We start from the raw sequence: 22,691 nt of genomic DNA on the forward strand, positions 1-22,691 counted from the left end.
GGTGAGGGGCACAAGAATGGGCCAAAGGCTGAGTCTGTTCCCACTTCCCACAGCCAGTTCTCAGGCCCTAGATGCTGAGGGCAGACAGTGTCTGAAGTCCTCCCGCTGGCCAATTTCCATCACTTCCCAGACCCACAACCTGACCTTGTAATTCCTGGAAGCTCTTGGAAATGGGGTCTGGCTATGAATGCAAGACTCTTTCTTTTGCAAAGATGCCTATAATACCTGTTTTTATCCTTTTCAGAACTCAATGGGAAATGAGAAGACAAGAATAAGGGTGGCCCGTCCTCCGTCCTCAGAAATATGGAGTCTATTTTTAGGAATGACAACTGTGGACCTTTTTCTTTTTTTCAATTTACTGCCAGTTCTGAGGTTAAGAGAGACACTGGGATATACTGCATGAGCTCAGAATGCTTAAGACCAATGGCCCTGGGTTAAAAACCTGGCTCTTTCTACATGAGTTTTGGCAGATTTATTCATCTCTTTCATCAAGCTTTCATTTCCTAATTTGTAGATGGGAGACTTTTCATTTGAAAATTCTAATTAGGTAACTCCTGGCAGATGGCAACCATGCAATACAGGTTGGCCCCTGACATCTTTGTTAGGTGGAACCACGTGAGGTGGCCAATATTCAGTTGCTGTCATCTATAAAATGGTGGTTTGCTATTATTTTCTAGAGTGATCTTGAGATGTCTCAGCATGTGGAGCAGATTTAAAAGGAGAGCAGAATGACTCAATGGTTTTCTAGTGAAGTGTGTGTGTACACAGCAGAATGATGCAATTAGGCCAGAGTGACAGGTACTCATATCCCTCAAAGGTTCACATTGTACATTTCTTGGATGGCATCTTGGCCCTTGCTTTCAGTCTTGCTAATGTCCTTTTCTCAGTTGCATAAACCACAACAGAACTTTGGACTAGTGTAGCTTCCAGGGACTATTTTATTCTTCAACCAAGAAAAATAGGGTTGCAACCAATTGTTAGATCCTCTGTCTCTTGAGTCTTACACTTCAAGTCAGTTATGGTTGATCTTTATGACCTGCCCTGGGGACATAACCACAAGTTTGATTACTGTTGACTTGAGGAAAAAAAATACCCCTAAAGCCACAGAGAATTTTCTAGTCAGGTTTGAGCACAACTAGCTTATTGATATACAAACTTGTTTCCCGCACCTTCTTCTGCAGAGAACACTGTTGTCACTGGGCTAAATGGGCCTTCACCTCTGTTATTATAGACACCCACTTTGACTTCATAGGGTGAAAATGGCATGATACTTTCGTTCCTGAAGACGTATCTTGGGGTGTCAGGGGATGTCACCACTGTCTGGATCCAGTTGGTAACCCCAAGAGGGCGGAAAGCAACCACATACCCAAAACCTTCACCATTCTGCAGCTCTTCAGGGACTGGCTGTAAAGAAAATGCACAGTCTGTCACTCTTAAAGACAAGGGCATAGCAAAGTGATGAGTCCTCATCCTTAGTGTTTCCTATGAATTATCAAATAATAACCTTCACAGTATCAAGTCGGAGATTTTAAAAAGAAGAGGAACACCAGGGGCACATTTAATTCAGCTGATTTTTAAGAGACATATAATACTCTTTAACAGGCACCCAGGTACTGAGCTAGACTTCTCAGTGATTATTTGACATATGAGTGTCTTTAAGTCCACGTCTGGGTTTCTAATAACCCATACTTTGAGTATAACATACTAGATATTTTAAGTCAAATAAAAATGATCAAATCCCTCAAATCCCTAGTGTTGGTTTTATGGAAAGAAATCACACCTTGATACAGTGATTAAGTACAAAGGAGCAAAAAAAAAAAAAAAAAAAAAAAGAAAAGAAAAGCAAAAGAAAGTAAATACAGCTTACTGAACTCAAGGCTGCATGGACTCATGCCAAAAATTCTATTGGCGTTTATCACAAGCTCATGATGCTTTATTTGTTTGTTAACATATTCAATTAATATAAATAAATTTAGTGCTAGCCCCCCCATTTCATACATGTTAATTACATTTTCCCCCTAACTTAACATAAACAAAGGATAAAAGATGGTCAGGAAAGAAATACAGACTCAAGCACCTGTGGGGATGTCAGCAGGACATTCCAGGAATGCAGGGAGAGCACTGAGGGAACCTCAAGAGTCAGCAGCCAGGAGTTGACTCTCACCCTCTGTTTAGCAGCCAGGTGTCTATGTACAAATTACTATCTTTGTGCCTCAGTGTTTTAATATATAAATGTTCCAAGAATGAAATAAGAAAACTTTTGCAAAATGACAGGAACAGTGATTAGCACTGAAATATTTGCTACCGGTGCTACCAGCAGTGGCAACAGCGGTACCATTATCAGCAGCAATAGCAATGCCAGCATCAGAACCCACATCACAAGCACCACTGATAGTACCACCAGTACCACCAACACAGGCACCACAATTCCCAGCACCAGTGTCGCCAGCACTGGAGACATGAGAACCAGTAGCACCTGTTCCATCAATAGTACCAACATCAAAACAACGACCTACACCACCAGTACCAACACCTCCAGCAGCGGCACCTGTGCCACCAGCTGTATCACCAGCACCATGAAAATGAGCACACACACCATCAGCACCATCAGCACCAACACCAGAATAACTACATCTGCACCATCAGTGCCACCATGAATACCTGTGTTCCCAGCACCACTACCAGTAGCACCTGTGCCACTAAACCCACCACCAAAAGAACCAGTACCAATTGCACCACTACTACAACCACTACCACCACCAGTGCACACATCACCAGTCCATCCCCAGCACCACTGTCACCAACCCTACGACTCTCGGCAGCATTAGCAGCACCGCCTCCATAAGCACCAACAACAGCGCCAGGCCCACCAGCAGCAGCAGCATCACCAATAGCACCAGCACCAGAAGCACCACCACCTGTGCCACCTCCAGCACGGGTGTTATTGGTAGATCCAGCCCCAGTCCATTCCCCCAGCAACACCTCCATTAGCATCACCAGCACCACCGCTATGACCGCCACCAGCCCTAGTGCCATCAACACTATTATAAGAGTATTGTGAGCACCAGCACCACCAGGACCATTCCTCCAGCACTACTAGTGCCACCAGCTCAAGGACCAGCACTACCATGGCAACAGTATCACGTTCAGTACCACCAATAGCGCTGACACCATTACTAGTATCAGCAGCACCAGTATCAGTATACTCTTCGCATCAGGAACATCACTATAAGCACCATCGCCAGCATCGCCAGCACCATCACCAACATCACTACTAGGACTAGCACCAGTACCACTGCCACCAGAACCACCAGTGCTACCAGCACTAGCGTCAACTATAGCATCCTTAGCAGGAGCACCATCAGTACCAGCCCTGCAGCACCACTACCAGCATGGACACCACCCAGGAGGCCACAAGGATCATGAAAATAGGAGCACTCTGACGAGGGAAGTGCTGCCCAGACACTTACATCCCAGGTGATCACCAGTTCAGACCGGCTTCCGCCTCCTCCACTGACTTCAGAGGGAGGCACTTCTGGAACTGCGTGGGTCAGAGAGAAAGAGATGAAACCCTCTTTGCATGTAGCAATATTTATCCAAAAGAAGACTCATTGTTGCTTTTAAAATACATGAAGGAGCTTCATCATTGACACACTACACACACACACACACACACACACACACACGTGTATATATCCCATATGTATACATTCACAGATGCCTTGGGTAACGGCCTAATTTATATTGCTTGAAATTATAAAATATTTTGGGTGAGGTCAGCAGATGATTTTATTTTACCTGAAATTATAAAACATTTAAAACCTCTCAAGAGGTAATAAAAATGAAAGTTATTTGAGAGGGACATTGTGACTGGTGTGAAGGCTAATAAAATATGGAAAATGGATTCACCAGGGACGCTGGGAAACCACTCCAGCATGAACCCTGAACTGTGGCTATTCCAAGCAGAGACATGAGTCTCAGAACAACAGTGGCTTTGTAGAGGAAGGATACAGACTGGGACCCTCCCATCCTGGTAGGAGGTATTTATGAACCTCAGGCAGGCATCGACTTTCACACTTCTGCTGAGAACTTTCCTTTAGTAAACTCAATGACACAGCTAGCATATAAATTCTTTGAAGGTGGGTCTTTGTCGTGCCCATAGCTGTATCTGCAAAGTCTGCAAAGTGCTGAGCACACAGTAGACACTCCTGAATACGTGCGGTGTGAACAAATGAGCAGTCTGTAGGCAGGCACTGGCCCCCATGTCTCCTAGTACCTGCCACACGTACCAAGTGCACTGTGCCAATCAAACGGCATCTCTAAAATGTTGAGACGTATCCTTTGACTTTATCTTGACTTAGTTAGCTCCTAAAATGACTTGCTAAATAAATAGCTTGCTGTTTCAAATATTCTATTAGTTAATATTAATTAATATGTAGATTATGAAAAGGAAAGTTTACGTCCCCTCAGCTGTCTCAATAATGTGATGCTGGGTATGCATTCCACTTCTAAGTCTTAAAATTAGGATAATTTTAGGATCATAAAGCCATTTAGATTGATAGTTGCCTTACATGGAAATTAATAACAATAATTCTTTCTTAATTGAACAGTTGAGAAGCCAAAATATAATACCCATCAATTGTTTGAGCTCGTGTGTGTTCACTGAGCTCAGAGACAGAATGAGATTTCCTAGCAGCAAAAATTCCAAATGCCATTGTTTTGCCAATTTGTCAATGTTTGTTTTAAATGAAAACAGCTCTTCCCTGCTAACAGGGTAACGATGTCAGATAGTAATTATAACCTTAAATGACAAAAATGTATTCACTCAACATGCACTAATGATGGTCTAGGAGGGACTGAACTCCTGGAAATGTCACACAACATCAGAGTCACTTACATGGGTTGACTAAAGCCATATGGCAGATTTCATTAGAAAAGTCAGATAATTATGACACCGCATTATGGATATGGAGTCCCCACTGGGCCTGGAGACCAGGGCCAAGGGAACTGGAGATGCACATCCAGGGACATCTCTTCACCCATTACTCAGAAAACAGAAACACTAACCTGCCTCTTCAGTTCTTACTTTTTCTGAGGGTAAACTGGGTTCTCCACCTCCAATTTTGTTACTGGCTACAACCCGAAATTCGTATTCCACCCAGGGGTTTAACTCCACTACGGTAGCTGTGTGTGTTTTCCCATCGATGACCTCAGGCACTACAAAGGAGCAGTTCAGAGTTGTCAGAGTCTGTGGTGCCTAGCAAGGCCTCTAAATCCATTCCTAAGCAGGGACAGTGGCTGCCTCTCCCCTTACCTGTTGTGACAGTTTGCCAGCCCACAGAGAAAGGTGTCCTTGCTTGGATAGCATAGGAGATCACCGGGCTGTGGTTGTCTGTGCCTTCTTTCCACGACAGCTGGGCTGTGGTGTCTGTGATTTCTTCTACCTTCACATTTCCTGGTGGTCCAGGTGAACCTAAAGAAGGTGAGTACGCATACCACTGTCACCCACTTCCACCAAAGTGAAGAGTATGTCCCGTGACCACTTCAGTACCTCCATGCGGTCCCCGTTTAGAAAGTGCTTAGTGACAAAGTCCAGGTACCTAGTAATAATATCCCCTGACACACATTTCCATTGTTAGATCTTAAATCTGGATAGAAGGCCATAATCCCCCATGCTCCATTGTGACTATATATAGGATTCCTGTTCCTTCCAAATGCAGTGCCCCTGGCTTTGGATAGACTGACTTTCCCTTAAACCCAGTGGTTTATATTACCTCTGTAGTTCTCAGCTTGTTATCTAGTGATGTTTTAATTCATGATTCACTCTGGTCATTTTCCAGCCCAATAGCAATAGTACTCTGGATAGTAGCTTAGGTTGGAAAATTTTCTCAGGAATTCTGAATAAATAATCCTGATTCTCTTAGAAGGACATACACGCATTTGCGCGCGCGCGCACACACACACACACACACACACACACACACACACACGATATTCTCTCTCCTATTTAATCCATATGCTGATTGATGGCATGCTCAAGAACATATCAGCTTGGCAGCCAACCCCGTCACAGTGAGAGCTATTTGAAGGGCAGAGTCAAGAATCTTGTTTCTCTGAATTGACACTCATCTGAATTGTCGTATTTGCTGGCAGAGGGAGGACTCAAATCAACACTATAATTTGCATGTTCATATTCCCTCTCATTACGGCTCTTCCTCCAGTTAGGAATGATCAGCTAAGATGTGAAGGTAGGAAATCCAGGAGGCGTTCCTGTTACCTCTAACTATGAGCTCGGCGGCAGAGGAGACACTGTCCACTCCCGTGTGCACCATGCAGACGTACTTCCCACTGTGCGTCAGCTGGATGTTTCTGATCATTAGATCACCTGAGGAACTCTGTTGGGAAAACCGGTGATGGACACACCATTATTTATAAAACACAAAGAATTTTGGAGACTATGGCCCAGAAACACATGGCGACGGAATCTGTATTTAGAGTAAAAACTAAAGTGGGACTAGACAGAGGATGCAATAAGGGAATGAACGGAAATAATACCAAGTTAAAAACCATACATGACTGCAGATAAATATTTCTGCAGACAAATAAATGACTAGCTTTCCCCAGGGGCATTTATGGTTTCAAAAATAAATGAGGGCAGAGATTATAGTCTCAGAGTCTATTTACTTCCACCAGGGTGACACTTCTTTTTATATCCACCGCTCAGCATCAGCTCAACTGTTTTCTCTGGTTCCAACCCCACTGCAATTATCTGCCTGAGAAGAAGCAGAAACCATTTAGGTATCTAGTGGGAGATAAATGCAGCGCGACACAGGGATTACCACAGTTGAACACTGTTTTAAACACATTGGAGCTCAAAAAGACTAATGCCATTTAATTCCTCAGCTGCAGAACTTTAGGAACAGTCAGAATGAACCCCCTCAATAAGAAGAAATGGAAACAGTTTAAACCTTAAAAATATCAGCTATCCATAAAGACATTTGTGGGTGTCCCCCAGCGCCAATTAACAGAGAAAATATATTTCTAAATGCTCAACTTTAAATGGTCTTCATTTAAAGAGAATATAAAATCATGTTCATAAAATGACTAACTGCAGGTCGGTTTCATGCATTAGTAAAAATATGGATTGAAATAAAATAATTTGGAAAAGCAAAGCCCTTTGAAAAAGATTAGCAGTTGATACCTGACCTGGTACAGGACACAGCAGCATTTATCTTGTTAATTAAAAGCATAGCTTTCCTCTTGGGTTTTCCTAGAATATGTTAAAAAGGGGATCTGTTATCCTATTTTTAGGTAATTTCCTAAAACCACCTACAGGGTACTTCCTTCCATATTGCTCCCTGCCCTGAGGATTCTTAATGGGCCACAGATTCTCTGTTGGTTGGATCATATGGCTTTGGACAGAACTTCTTGAGCACTGGGAGAGACCAGATGTGTGCTGATTGATGGCCACAATTAAAAGATAATCCTGAAACTGTGAAGTTTGCAGATTTTACTTTCCACACTCTGAACTTACTTCTTTTCCTCCCTCCCTCTTTCTCCTCAGGGTTATTTAGAAATTTATTCCCAGGATGAAACCCTCAATGCTTGCTGACCTTTACAGGTTTTCTGAGTTCCATATAGTCACAGGAGGGTGATTATCATTTCTATAGAAATCTTTAATTTTCAGTAAAAAAACTGTTGATGATAAATGCCGCCAAGACATTGGGGATGAGGCTGTTATTCTCCCTACCTTTATTTGCTTACTTTGAAAACAGTTGGGTAAAAGAGAATTATAATAGGGCTCTCCCGAGTCTTTAGATATCTGCATGTACCATTTCAGCACACCGCTGGTCTTGTCTCTTGAAGGAGTAATGGAGAGTTTGGTATCAGGATGTGACTTCAGGTATTGATAGCGGGAGAGACAGAAATGCTCAGCCAGGTCACAGAAATCAAACTATCTTCCTAAAGAAATGTAGGCTTACGTTAAGAGGACACACCATTTCTAAGTATACAAGTGTACCACAGTGAACCCAGTGAACCTCACCATCATGTATGCCACAAGAAATTAATTTTAAAAAATAAGATAAAATAACTATGGGTAAATGACGGAAAGATCAATAGAGAGAAGGGGGTGGGGAGAAGGAAGGGGAAGGAGAGATACTGGTGCCTCAATTAGAACAAAATATATTCCATGCTTGTATAATTATGTCAAAATGGATTCTACTGTAATGTATAACAAAAAGGAACCAATAATAAAATTAAATTAAATCTAAAAAAAATGTTGGAAAAAGAAGCAATTAACTAAGATATGTAGACAATGGGAGCCATTGATTTTTTTTTTTTAGCACCAAAATGTTGTTGAAGTAGATAAATATGTAAATGGAAAGTAGAATTTAATTTTTGCCAGTTCAGTAACATGTATTTATATTGTACTTTTCTGGCCCTTTCTATCTCCAACTCATCTATTGTCTTAATGCATCGCTTCATAGAAGCAAGATTCACCTTAACAGAGGTTTACCCAATCCTGCTTAAGCCTTCAAGGGCTAAGACCTGCCTGACACATGACCTTTGTTCTCCATGATGTAAACCCAACTCAGGGTAACAAGGAATGTAAATATGAGGCAGATTCCATCTGCAAACCTGGGAAGTTCAACTCAGGTCAAAGGACATCACGTGGCACACCATGTGTGGAGAGCTGTAAAGCAACAGAGATGAATGTTTTCAAGTTCTGCTGACAGTGTGGAACCAGAGCCCCTACTCCTGCTGCTGGGAGGAGTGTGAATGGGTGCAACCCCTCTGGAGAACTGTCCAGAAGTCTCCACTAAGGCACAACATAAGCATCATCTATCACCCATTATTTCACCCCTAGGAATGGACTTATCCTGCAGAAATGTGTGTGTGCATCGACCACAAGATATACACAGCTGAAAACCAGAGGACTCAATGTCTGTCTCGGTAAAACTCATCAATAAATAAGTGGTATAATCATTTACGGAAATACTATTGGGACATTAAAATGACAAAACTATGTACATAGATCTATGTAGCTGCATCTAAAAACACAAAGGATACAAACCAGAGAGAAAAGAGGATATTGGTCTAATCTCACCACCCGAGAGAAGGGAGCTGTGGTTACCTGGGAAGGAATAAGTACTCTGGATTGAAGCATCATGGGGGATTCTAAAGTGCAGATCATGCTCCATGTGTTCCTCATGTGAAAATCCACTGGGCTACTTGGCAGGCACACATTATCCCGTCATTTCTTATCAGGATACAACTATTTCCAGACATTAAAAAAAATTCCAAAGGAAGATTCACTGATAGCAAACCCAACTCTTTTCCACATCAGGTTGTCACTCTTGGAGAATGTAGTTGTTTATTGGGTAGCCGGGATAAAGCGGGTGGGACAAGACTGCCTGGGAAAATCTAAGTAAGATTTGTCAAAATGTAGTAAACCAGTAGGTCTCCTCTAAATAGGTTTCTCGATATATTTATTAATGAGATAGCATAATAGGTATATCTAGAGACATTTTTCTTTAGAGTATAAAGCAATTCAAATAAAGGAGATTATAACACTAATAACCTTCAATAAATTGTTAGGCACACTAATAATTGTTTGAGTGAAAAACAGCTTGGTGTTTCCTCTCTGTTAAATTAGTCTGTAGTATCTTCCTAAGTATTCTTCCCCTCCCCTCCCTCCTTGAATAGAATGGACCACATAGGCAAGATGGGGGGCAGGGGGTCAAGTTTTTACTTTCATTTTCTTTCATCCTAATTTTCTTTAAAACTTCCCTCTAAAAACCTCCCCAAAGCCATGCAATTCTAAGTTTTCTAGAAATCAAGCCATTTTTCTAAGCTGCAGGCCACAGGTTTACTCAAAATAGGAGATCTGAGCCATAGACAAGGTCTATTCCAATGATTCATACAGAAACTTATACAGCAGGAGAAAAATCCCTCAGTGATACAAATTTGAGTTCCTTCTTAAAAGAACTACCTTTTTAAAAATAAGATAATTCATTCAAAAACGATTTATTAAGCAACTACTACACTTCAGTTGCTGGGTATACAATGATGAGGGGAGAAAAAAAACAGTCCTTATATTCACTGAGCTGACAGCTGAGAGAGGCAGTCATCAAACAATGACATAAAACAATGTCAAATTACAGTGTAACTTAAGATCAGAGAACACAGAAGAGTCTATGGTTTTCGAGGGTTTCAGTGAATGGACCGATGGGCCCAGATATGCGATGTAAGCAGAAGTCTTGGAAAACAGGGTGAAGTGGTCTACCCGGGCACATATCCACATGCAAAGCACTTGAGGACACAATCAATTTGTTTGACTCAAGAAGGGTAGGGTAGTGGCACACACCTGTAATCCCAGCGGCCCAGGAGGCAGAGTCAAGAGGATCATAAGTTGGAGGCCAGCCTCAGTGACTCAGTGAAAACTTAAGGAACTTAGTGAAACTTTGTCTCAAAATTTAACAAGTGTTTGTGCGTGGGGTGGAGCATTGCAGATGTAGTTCTGTGGTTAAGCACCACTGGGTTCAATCCCCACTACCAGGGGGAGCAAGAGGGTTGCTAAATGGGTTTCAGGAATAGGGATGTCAGGAATGTAGTTAATCTACAAACTCTTTATCTGTCCCCCAAAATTAAAAGTTCACTATAGCCAACATCAAATGCATATTTACATCAAAATGACAGTAATTTTTTTTTCCTTTTTAGGCTAATTTTATAATTTCTAAGTTTGGCTAGAATCATTTACCCTTTTTTTTTTTTTTTTTTTTTTCACGCTGGGGATTGAACCCAGAGCCTTAAACACACTAAGCACACACTCTACCACTGGGCCACATGCCCAAGCCCTAGAATCACTTTCTTATTGAAGTATTTGTTCACCTAGTCATACACATTTCTTTTAGGAAAAAAAAATACATATTTTTGAAACATGCTACAGGTACAAGCAGCAAACAGATTTATAAGCCAAATCATCTTTGACATAAATGTTAAGGGAAAATGTAGCGTGTATTGAATTAAACAGAAGAGGATCTTATTAACTTTTCCCCTGTATTTTCTGAGGTGATGACACTAATGAAATTTGGGATGCAATTTAAAAGCCACTCTGCACTGAAAGGCAAGCAGTATGTGATATGATAACCCATGCCAGGAGAAAGTAAATGAGCAGCAGATCATCACTAATTGCAGGCGGGCTCGAAGCACACTGTGGTGTCTGCCATGTGCTAAGAACTGAGGTGCAGTGCAAACTTCAGAATCAGGGAACGGCTTCTATGTTGCCAGCAGAGCCTCAACTTTGAGTGAAACAGATTATCACAAATACTAATTCCTTAGTAAGCACTCTTGATATAAATGCTGCCACCGGACTGCCAAGAAGCATAATTTCCCAGTATAAGGGGAAAAATGATACATTTTGATGGCTATTTGGAAGGCAAGGTTGACTAGGTGGGCCTCTTCCTTTTTATCACTTTATGCAGCCTGTGACTGCAGAGCCACCCAAATTAATCATCGGTCCCTTCACAGGCCTGCTTTCCAAACCCTGACACCGCAGCATGTAAATCACACCCAGGTGCCTTGAAAGAAATCGACCTATAGGTTCCTCCTGGAATCTGGTTGGTGCTTTCCTCTGTGAAGGTCCCCAAAGGAACTGGTGGTGACATGACTCGCCTCTGCATTTATGACCAAGAAAATTAAACCTTGCCCCCACTCGCCCTGGACAGCCTCCTCAGGGTCACCTTCCTTACACACATACTCGGCTCAGGCAAGGAAGAGAAAACGTAGGCAGCCACTGAAGCATGGGAATAGGACCAAGCTGGGACATGGTGCTAATTTTTCTTACTAACAGTGGTTACAGTCACTTGGTTGTCTGAACAGGTGATATTTAAGGCAGGTAAATGCCATCTGTTCATATCAGAATTTGCTCGACTTTCTTTTCTTTTCTTTTTTTTTTTTGGCAGAGGGAGGTACTGGGGATTGAACTCAGGGGCACTTGACCACTGAGCCACATCCCTAGCTTTATTTTGTATTTTATTTACAGACAGGGTCTTTCTGACTTGCTTAACAAGCCTGGGATTTTGCTGAGGCTGGCTTTGAACTCACAATCCTTGGGTCTCCAAAGTGCTGGGATTATAGGTGTGCCCCACTGAGCTGGGCTAAGAATTTACTCAACTTTCTTTGGGAGGGAATGTCCTGGTGTGCCTCACTAGAAGTTGGTGATGTCAAGATGCCTTTACCAGAGACTTTAACTCACTGTTTTCTACACTTTGGTCACTACAGTTACATTTACAGCTTTATATGACACTTCCTATGAATGGAAGTTCTGTTATTCACTTGATGTTTTCTTAAACTGGTTAACTTTCTTTAATTAATATGGAAACAGATAGGGAAAATGTATATTTTTGACCTAAATGGGAGTTTGCTCACCAAAATAAGTTAATGGCAGAAATGAACACAGTGAGTAGAAAAAAAATATGAATGGACACTGTCCAAGATAATGTACATGGACAGCAGCTGAATGATGTTAAAGTCCCTGAGCCAGAGACCTTTGCTCTGCTAATTAAAAAAGGAGATTAGCAAGTGATAGACACTGTTATCAACAAACTCAACACTATAGTTAGCCATTATTCTGAACTCAAACTCATGATTGAAAAAAAAAAATGAAAATGGATGGTTTATATGTCCTAATTATTTAGAGCTGCATATCTAGGACCTAAATCCTATCATTTTCAAGGCTGGTTGTGCTATAAATTTACCTGAGGAATCTTTAAAAAGTACCAGAAAAGCCTAGGCCATATCCCAGGACAATTAAGTTAGAATGAACTGGAAACAGGAGACCCTCTAGGTGACTCTAATAAGCTGTTAGGGTGCAAAGCTCATTAAACTTCCTGGAATTTGACGTTCCTAATCTTCATTCCTCTTGGAAACAGAAGGCTTACAATAACCACTCTGATGTCCCCCAACTCTGAAATGCTATAATAAATATATTAATGAAATAATTATTAGGCTGGACTGAACATTGCTGGACACAGGCTGACAACAGCACTCCTATACAGAATGTCCTCCTGGGAGGGAGGCATGAAAACTAGCGTTTGTGAAGCAGGCAGTGTGTGTCAGGTTGGGGCCAACTCCCTTGACATTGCCTTGTTTGCTGTGCTCATTGTAATTTAGAAATAATCACCCAAGCCACTCAACAGTGATAAATTTCTATAAATGCATATAGAAACTTACTATTACTCAACCTGTACCACTCTAGGATTTCTGTTGATGGATGTGATGATTCTGGCATATTCCAAGTCAAGGAGCTTATCTTGGAGAGTAAATTAACTCAGGGATCAAATCTCACGGTTTTGTTTTTCCCTATAGTGAATGAACAAAGTGCACTGAAAGCAGATCTGCCCCTTGTAGAATGGTATGGTTGTGTGGAAGAAAGGGTCCATTGATGCAAAGGAATAAAAAGCTATTTTCTCATGGCCACATAAACAAATTGTGCTGAGTTCCTTAGGTTTACTTCTGGTACCAATTCATTTTGCTATGTAATTGTTTACTCCCAAATTTAGTGGCTTAAATAAAAAACACTTATTGTGCTCAGGAAACAGCAGAGAGGAGTGAAGCCAGCTCCTTAGTGCTGCATAGCTCCCTGGAGAGGTGGACCTGGGGACTGGCAAGCTCATCCACAAGACTGGCAACTTGGGGTTGGCTGTTGGCTGGGGACCCTGGTTCCTCTTAAGGTGAATCCCTGCACACTCTACTTTGGCTTCCTCATAGTCTAGTGGCTCAGTTTCAGAGCCATTGTGCTAATGGAACCAGTAGAAGAGCATGTGTTTTGGGGAGTTAGCCTCAGGAATCTGATGGCATTGATCATGGGGTTCTTTATTAGTCAGGGAAGTCACAAAGGTCTTCTGGGTTTCAACAGGGGAGGAATGGCTTTATTGCAGGTGGAGAGGTGTTTGTCAAAGTCATGTTATAAGGATAACTCATTGGATAAAGCATGCTGTGGCCACCATCTTTGGAAAACACAATCTGCCTCACCAAAGGTTCCTTCCACACCTGCCATACAGCCAGTGCTTGGGACAGCTGACCTACAGGGACCACAGAAACAGGTTTCCATACCTTCTACTATAGCTTTGGGGTCTCTCACATGGAGATCTGAGGGAGAGAAAGTTGTAACTTGTGGGTATGTACTTGCCAAGAGTCACCCTTGTGGGCTGGCCTGAACTGAATGTGCCAAGAACCTAAAATAGGTAAAAAAAAAAAAAAAAAAAGAAAGAAAAGCAAAACCCTAGACTAGACACCCTTTCTTTTATGTCAGAAGCCTGTATATGGACCACATAAAGGACTCCCAAGGGCTCAAAGAGAATAAAATTATACCCTCTCCCAGGAGAGTTGCTCCCAAAGAGATCACAGTGTTTTCCTTACAATTGCAGTCGATTATATTCCAGCCATTTTCCAGATATTTCAGAAGTATAGATTTTTCATCTCCAAGTCATATTGAAAAAGATAAAATAGGAAAGACTAGGTTTGATATTAAATGTGACTATCAATAGACTTTTTTATGATAAAGAACATGATCTAAAATTTTAAGGTTGGTATAAGAAAACTGGATTGTAAAATCAGAGTGTTTCTATAATAATAATTTTTTTTTGTTGTTAAAAACCAACCACTTAAAATTTCTGGTGTTGGAGTCTAAATTTTTAAATCACCCCAACTGATCTGTTCATTCTTCACTTGCATGTCTATGTTCTAGTCAATTAAATGGGTATAATTAAATATCACATCTTACACAGTACAATGATTTTCTAAATTAGAACATAAAATATAAGCCAGCCTGATTAAAAAATAGGCCAGTCACTCCGACTTCTGGTATCCAGTCACCACATAAGGAATTTAGAAGTTCCCACTCTGTCTTAACAACAGGTAAAAATCTAAACACACTTAAAAAATTAATTCTTCTTAGCTATAGCAAGGAAATATAGTCACAGGGCAGACTGTGTCCCTCAACACTGGAGATGTAACTGGGCAGATGCAGAGATCCACATGTAGAAGGCTCCCTGGAAACCTCTGCTGGGGTAGGAAACCTGGCTGTTACTGACAACCTGCTGGACAGGCTGAGGGGTCCCCACAACCTCAGCGTTACCTCCAAGTCTACTAAGTCCTTGTAGTAAATACTGGAGAAAAATTCCACGTGGTTCTGGCAGAAGCAGGGGAAAGGAACATCCCAGACTGTTCTACTCTCCCTTACAAAGTCTGCCTTCAGGAGCAAGTTGCCAGCTTGGTCTGATCAGAGCCTAACCTACTAGGGGGAGGAAATATCAAACTCCACCTCCTCCAGCCATCCTGTCCCATGTTAAGGGGGGGGGGAATGGAAAAGAACAAGAGAAGTTTAGAGTCTAGGGGTGCAGGCTCACCTAAAAGATGTAGCCCTCCCTCCCATATACCTCGGGTCCATTGGTCTCTTATTAAAGGCCTATTGACCTCATTGCCATTTCCTAGTACATCATATGTGCCTTTCACCAAAGTTACAGGCACACAAAAAGGCAAAAATCCAACCAAACAACAAAATAAGGTTTGAACAGGCAAAACAATCAGGGTAGGAGTGTTGGTATGATCAGACTAGGAATTGAAAAACATGATAAATACCAAGTGCTCCAGTGGGGAAATAATAACCACAAGGTGAACACAGGAATTTCCAAGCAAACCAATGGAGATGTCCGGAAAAAATTAGAATGAAGTAGATGCCAGATGAGATCATCGAGAACACAGACAATGACAAGCGCTGGCGAGGATGAGGGGAAAAGCACACTTAGATTGTTGGTGGGACGGCAAGATAGTGCCATCGCTTTGCAAAGTAGTATGGGGATTCCTCCAAAGACTAGAAATGGACCACCATGTGGATCAACTGCTGAGGAATGGAACCACTGTGTGACCCAGCTGCCTCACTCCTTGGTGTTTATCCAAAAGATCTCAAATCAGACACTGCAGTGATACAGCCATTTCTTTTTTTTTTTTTTTGAACTAAATTTTTAATATTGGATTATTGAACTATGCAATTTTGTCTTTTACATTTTTTTCTTTTTTAAATTTTTATTTATTTTTTTAGTCATACATGACAGTAGAATGCATTTTGACATATAATACATACATGGGAATGTACATACATCAATCAAATTGTCTATTCTATTCTGCTGCCCTTTCTATCCTCCCTACTCCTCCCCTCCTCTCCCATCCTTTCTCTCTATCCAATCTAATGTGACACACGTTTTTGTATTTTTCTCATTACAACATCATATATGTATTCTGTATAACAATGAGATTCTCCTTCCATCTTCTGTGGAACTCCCCTTCTCCCTCTTTTCCCCTCCCACCTCTCTTCCCTATTTAGTGGTAGTCTTCTTCTCATGCTCTTCCTCCCTATCCCATTTTGAGTCACCCCCCCCCCCCTTATATCAGAGATGACATTTGGCATTTGTTTTTTAGGGATTAGCTAACTTCACTTAGCATAATCTGCTCTACTGCCATCCATTTGCCTGCAAATGCCATGATTTTATTATGCCATTTCAAAGTTCACAGTGGCACAATTCACAGTAGCCAAGTTATTGAATCAGCCAGATTAATGGGTCAAGAAAATATGATAGATATATAGACAATGAAGTTGTATTTAGCCTTGAAGAAGAATGAAATTATGGCATTTCCTGGTAAATGGATGAAAATAGGAACATCATGCTAAGTGAAATAAGCTGGATTCAGAAAGTCAAGGTTTGAATACTTTTATGTAGGTGTGGAAGCAAGAGCAAAATAAAGGGGAAAAAAAAGATGGAGGTGGATCTCATAAAAGCAGAGGGAAGATCAGCAGAGTAGAGGAAGGAGATTGAGGGGGAAGAAGGAGGAGGGATGGGAAAGGGAGGAAATGTGGAATGAAACTGACCAAATATGATGTGTGCATGTACGAATATAGCACAGTGAATTCTACTTCTATGTATATCTATAAAGCACCAATTAAAAAAACATAAATAAATAACTAGAAGGACCTGTAGAGTGTAGCAAGGGAAATGGGGAGGCAGGAACGGAGGGGCAGAGTAAGCCCTGGACACTGAAATGGAGCCAATTATATTCCATACACGGATGTTTATGTGGAAATGGTCCCCAATATTATGTGCAACTATAATGCACTAATATAAATATTAAGTAAAAAAAAAGAATCTCCAGAGACTAAAACACTGTAACAGAAGTGGAGAAACCTTTTAATGGGCTCATTAAAGGAGAAACCCAGCTGAGCGAAAACCTCTAAGCCTAAGGACATGACAATAGGAGTTTAAAATCACAAATGGACTGAAAGGAAACAGAACCATTTCCAAAGACTGTGGCACAATTACCACAGGTGCAGAGTATGTGGAATGGAAATAGCAGAAGGAGAAAAATGTGTGAAGGAACAGAAAAAAAAAATATGTGTTTGATATGAGAATTTCCTCAAATAAATTTCAGACACCGAATCGCAGATGCTTTGTAAAGGACAGCCCCAAGCAGGACAAATGCAAAAACCCAAACATACCAAAGTATGACTGGGCATATCCCATCCCAATGTTAGAAACCACAAATGAAGAAGAGCGAGTTATCTAAAGCACTGAGAGAGAAGCAATGCTCTTCAGAAGGACTCCTGCAGCTAGTGAAATTATTCTTCAGAAATGAAGGAGAAAAGACTCTTGGGACAGAAAAAAAAAAAAAATGAGACCTGGGCTTGGTGGCACGCACCTGCAATCCCATTGGCTCAGGAAGCTGAGGCAGGAGGATTGAGAATTCAAAGCCAACCTCAGCAACTCAGTGAGGCACTAAGCAACTCAGTGATACCCTGTTTCTAAATAAAATACAAAATAGGGATGTGGCTCAGTGGTTGAGTGCCCTGGGTTCAATCCCTGGTACCCCCCACCCCTGAAAAGAAATTGGAGAATAGGGTTTCAGGAGACTGGCCTTGCAACAAAGGCTAGAAGTTCTTGAGAGGGAAGGAGAAATGCATATCAGTCAGAATTCTGAATGTACAAAAAGTCAGGAAGAGTGCCAGAGAAGGGGTCAGTGGAGGTAATACAAACCCTTATTTTCTTCTTCTTATTAATTTATTAACAGATAATACTTTGCACAAACTGACAGAGACCATGTATTAGACTCGACTCGGTGTGTGTGTGTGTGTGTGTGTGTGTGTGTGCGCGCGCGCGCGCACGCGCGCGCGTAGTGGTGCTTATGTGTGCTCCTGCGTAAGTAAAATGAATGGCAATGACACAGAAAAAGAAAGGGAAAATACTAGTTTTTTTTTAATCATAAGGTACTTGTGTTATTAGATTTTATTATTAGGTACCTTTATTATAAGCACTACCTATGAAATGAACTTGAAAATGACCTCAAAGCACTCTGGAAATGGACTTGGATTAGTTATGTCTGTACATTGCAAACTTTAGGTCTACCACTTAGAAAAAAGATGCAGCATAATTGATATGTTGGTATGGGTCCTAGTCTGCCTGGGTTTATTTCTGAAGATCTGAAGACTAAGAAATTCAAGGTCAGGGTGTCTGGAGAGTGCTTTCTTTCAGATTCATTGATGGTGCCTCTCTCTATATCCTCCAGTGGTAGAAGAAACCAGGGGTGTCTCTTGGGCAATAAACTCATCCCACTCAGGAGGGCTCTGTTCCTGTAATCTCACCACCTCCTCACCTCCCAGACCACCACTGTAGGAGTTAGATGTTTCAACACAAAAATTTCAGAGGAGAAAACAAATATTTGTCCCTTTAGCAACATATTAAGAAATAAGGAATATGGAATCCTAAAAAATGCTCAATTAAGACCATGAAATTCGTATAATGTTTAGAAAACTAAAAAAAAAAAAGAACGACTAATAAAATAGTGAGAATTATGGTAGATATTAATTCAGCTATGTGAGTAAGGACTTTGAACAGCATAGTCTAAATGCATTCATTAGAAGACAGAGATTTTCAAAGTAGCTAAAAGCTAGACCCAACTGTATATTCTCCACTAGGAAATATACCTTAAATATAAAGATACATAGAAATTAAAAGGAATCATGAAATATATGTTGTGTTAATGGTGATGAAAGAATAAAATAGTCACTACAGTAAATTCAGTCAGAGCAGAAGAGAAAAGTCATCAGAAAGCCCAGGGAATGTTATCAGTGCTGACATGGACCACTACCTAATAATAAAGGGCCCAGAGTGTAAGCAGATATAGTAACCCCTAATGTATGTGTGCCTAACAAAAAATATGTAGCAAAAACTGAGAGAATACTTGGGCAAAAGAGATAATATGGACAGATCCAGCAGGCAGAAGTTCAGAAGGACCTGGTTGAACTACAAAGCAGTACCAATTGAATGGATATAATGGCATCTAGATGCTACCTCACCCACCAACAGCAGATAATACCTTCTACTCCAGTTCAAATGTAATATTCACCAGGACAGATCATATCTGGGTCTTCAAACATACCTCACTAGTGTTAAGAGCATAGAAACCAGACAACATTTGCTTTCAGACTATAATGTAATTAAACTAGAAAGCAATAATGGAAAGATCCCCCAATTCTTAGAGATTAAATAACACACTTCTACATAACAAATGGGTCAATGTAAAAAAAATCTCAAGAGACATTATTAAAAATATTCTGAAATAAATGCAAAAGAAAATAGAACTTATCAAAATTTGTGGCATGTAGTGAGAACATTGCTTTGAGGGAAATTGATAGCACTGACTGCGTATGTCAGAAAAGAAGAAAGATCTACGATCAATAATGTAAGCTTCCACCTTAAAAAACTAGAAAATGAAGAGCAAATTAAATCTAAAGCAAGCAGAATAAAAGAAACAAACATAAGAGTAAAAACCAGTGAAATTGAAAACAAGAAGTCAGTGGAGAAAATCAACAAAACCAAAAGTTGGTTCTTGGAAAAGATCAATAAAATCTATAAGCCTCTAGCCAACCTAACTATGAAAAAAAAAAGAAAAGAGGAAATACACAAATTATTACTATCATGTATGAAAGAGAGGCCATCACTAAAAACATCATGGACATAAAAGGATAATAAAATAATATTACAAACAACTCTCGTCTATAAATTTGATACTTTAGATGAAATGCACCAATTCCTTGAAAAATGTGACCTGCCAAACTTTACCCAGGAATAAACAGACAATCTGAATAGGTATACATCTATTTACAAAATCAAATCAATAATTAACAATATTACCAAACAGAAAGTGTCAGGTGCAAATAGGTTCATTGACAAATTTTAACAAACATTTAATTAAGAAAGTGTAGCAATTCTCTACAATCTCTTCCAAAAGATTCAGGAAGAAGACATACTTGCTAACACATTCTAGGAAGTTAACATTACCCTAATAACAACCAGACAAACATACTAAAATGAAACTACATAACACCAATATTCTTTATGAACTTAGATACAAAATCCCTTAGTATCAGCAAATCGAATTAAACAATGAATTTAAAAATTGTACACCATAACCAAGTGGACTTTGTATCAAATACGCAAGACTGGTTTAACATTTAAAAACCTACTTATGGGTAATCCATCCAGTAGTTAAATGAAGAGGAAAACAACAGATGTAAACAGAAAAAGCATTTGACAAAAATCTGGCACCTATTCATGATTATAGTCATCAATAAACTAGGGTTACAGGAGAATCTCTACACCTTGATAAAGAATATCCACAAACAACCCACAACTTAAAATGCTTTATGACATAAAACTCCCAAGTTCTGAGACCAGGAACAAAGCAAGACTGGCTCTTTTTCAACATCAAATTGAAAGCCCTAGCTAATAAAATAAGACAAGAAATGGAAATTTAAAAATATACAGACAGGGAAGTAGAAAATGCAAATTTGTTTATGTGATCCTCTCTGTATGCGATCTGAAAGAATCAAAAGGAAATCAGAACTAACAAGTAACATAGGAGGTAAGGTTGATATTCAAAGTCCAGTTGTTTTCCCAAATACCAGCAATGTACAAATGGGATTTGAAATGAAAACATACTACCATTTATACCAGCACCCAAAATACTGAAATACTTATGTTAAAATCTAACAAAATATGTACAAAATCTAGGTGGGAAACTGCAAGTCTGATGGAAGAAACCAAAGAACCCAATAAGCTGAGAGAGATTCTATGTTCATGGATAGGAAGACTTGAAAAATATACACATTTGGGATAGTTGACATCCTGGTTCTAAAATTCCTATGTCAAGACAAAAACCCACAACACCCCACTCAATACTGAAGAGAAACAAAGCTGGAACATGGAGACACCCAAATTCAATACTAACATTAAGGCTAAAAAAATCAAGAAAGGATGGTCATGGTGAAAAGGACAGACAAATTTGTGCAACAGATGAGAGAGCCCAGAAATAACCCACAAATTCAGTCAACTGATATTTGACAAAGAAGCAAATGACAGCCTCTTCACAATATGGTCCTAGAAAAACTTGATGTTCACATGAAAACAGCAAATCCAGACACAGACTCTGTACTCTGCACAAAAATGAAATCAACAGGAGTTGCACTCTTAAATGTAAAATGAAAATCTTATTATAAAAGTCCTAGGCTGTCATACAGGGGAGAAACCTAGATGATCCTGGGTATGGTAAAGGTTTTATAGACACAATACCACAAGCCCAATCCATGAAAGAAGCAACCGAAAAGCTAGGCTTCATTAAAATGAAAAAAACTTCTGCTCTCTGCATGATGTCAAAAAATGAGAAGGCAAGTCACAGACTGGGAGAAAGATCTCACCAAAGACACTTCTGATGAAGGACCTTTATACAAAATGTACAAAGAATCCTGAAAACTCAACAATAAGAAAATGAATAATGCAATTAAAAAGTGGACAAAAGACCTAAACAGACATTCCACTGAATATATGCAAATGACAAGTAAATATATGAGCATATGTGCAACATCCATTCCTCATTAGGGAATTGTGAATTGAAACATCAGTGAAGTATCACTACAATTCAGAAAACTAACACCAAATGCAGGAGAAGGCATGCAGTAGCAGGAATCCCCACTCACTGATAATGGGAATGCAAAATGGAACAGCCATTCGGAAGGCATTTTACCTATTCCTTATAAACCTATTCTTATCATAGGATCCAGCATTTGCACTTCTTGGTATTTACCCAAATAAATTGAAAACTTATGTCCTTGCAAGGTAAAGGACAAGTACAGGGGACTGAGATGGAGAAAACTACGTTATATACATTTATGAATATGGCAAATGAACCCAACTGTTTTACATCACTACCAAACATTAAAGAACAAAAATAAATCTTAAAAAAAAAACTCACACATGGATGTTTATAGCTGCTTTATTCAGATTTGCCAAAACTCAGAAGCAATGAAGATATTCTCTAGCAGATGAGTGGATAAATAACTGGGGTACACCTGGAGAATGGGAAATTGTTTTGCACTAAGAAGAAATGAGCTGGCAAGCCATGAAGGATGAGGCATGGAGGAATCTTAAATGCCTGTAATTAAGTGAAGGATGCCAATCTGAAAAGACTAGATAGTACATGATTCCAACTGCATGATGTAGTTGCCAGGGGTTAGAGGGATGAACAGGCAATTTGTGAGGCAGGAAATGATCAGTACATATTGGAATTGGTGTGTAAATGAA

General features: G+C 40.1%; 1 protein-coding gene across 1 annotated transcript in view; it reads right to left on the reverse strand.

The window, feature by feature from the left end:
* The window catches only part of CNTN3 (contactin 3), a 335,296-nt gene that overhangs the window by 24,527 nt on the left and 288,078 nt on the right, over positions 1-22,691 (reverse strand). Inside the window, exons 14-18 of the mRNA XM_081276337.1 lie at positions 6,278-6,395; positions 5,315-5,473; positions 5,068-5,217; positions 3,471-3,541; positions 1,170-1,404 (exon numbers count right to left, since the gene is read on the reverse strand). Coding sequence (XP_081132463.1) covers positions 1,170-1,404; positions 3,471-3,541; positions 5,068-5,217; positions 5,315-5,473; positions 6,278-6,395 — 733 coding nt within the window. The remainder of the gene's footprint in view (positions 1-1,169; positions 1,405-3,470; positions 3,542-5,067; positions 5,218-5,314; positions 5,474-6,277; positions 6,396-22,691) is intronic.

Source organism: Spermophilus citellus, assembly GCF_964194105.1.
Source record: "Spermophilus citellus genome assembly, chromosome: 19".
Taxonomy (NCBI): Eukaryota; Metazoa; Chordata; class Mammalia; order Rodentia; family Sciuridae; genus Spermophilus; species Spermophilus citellus.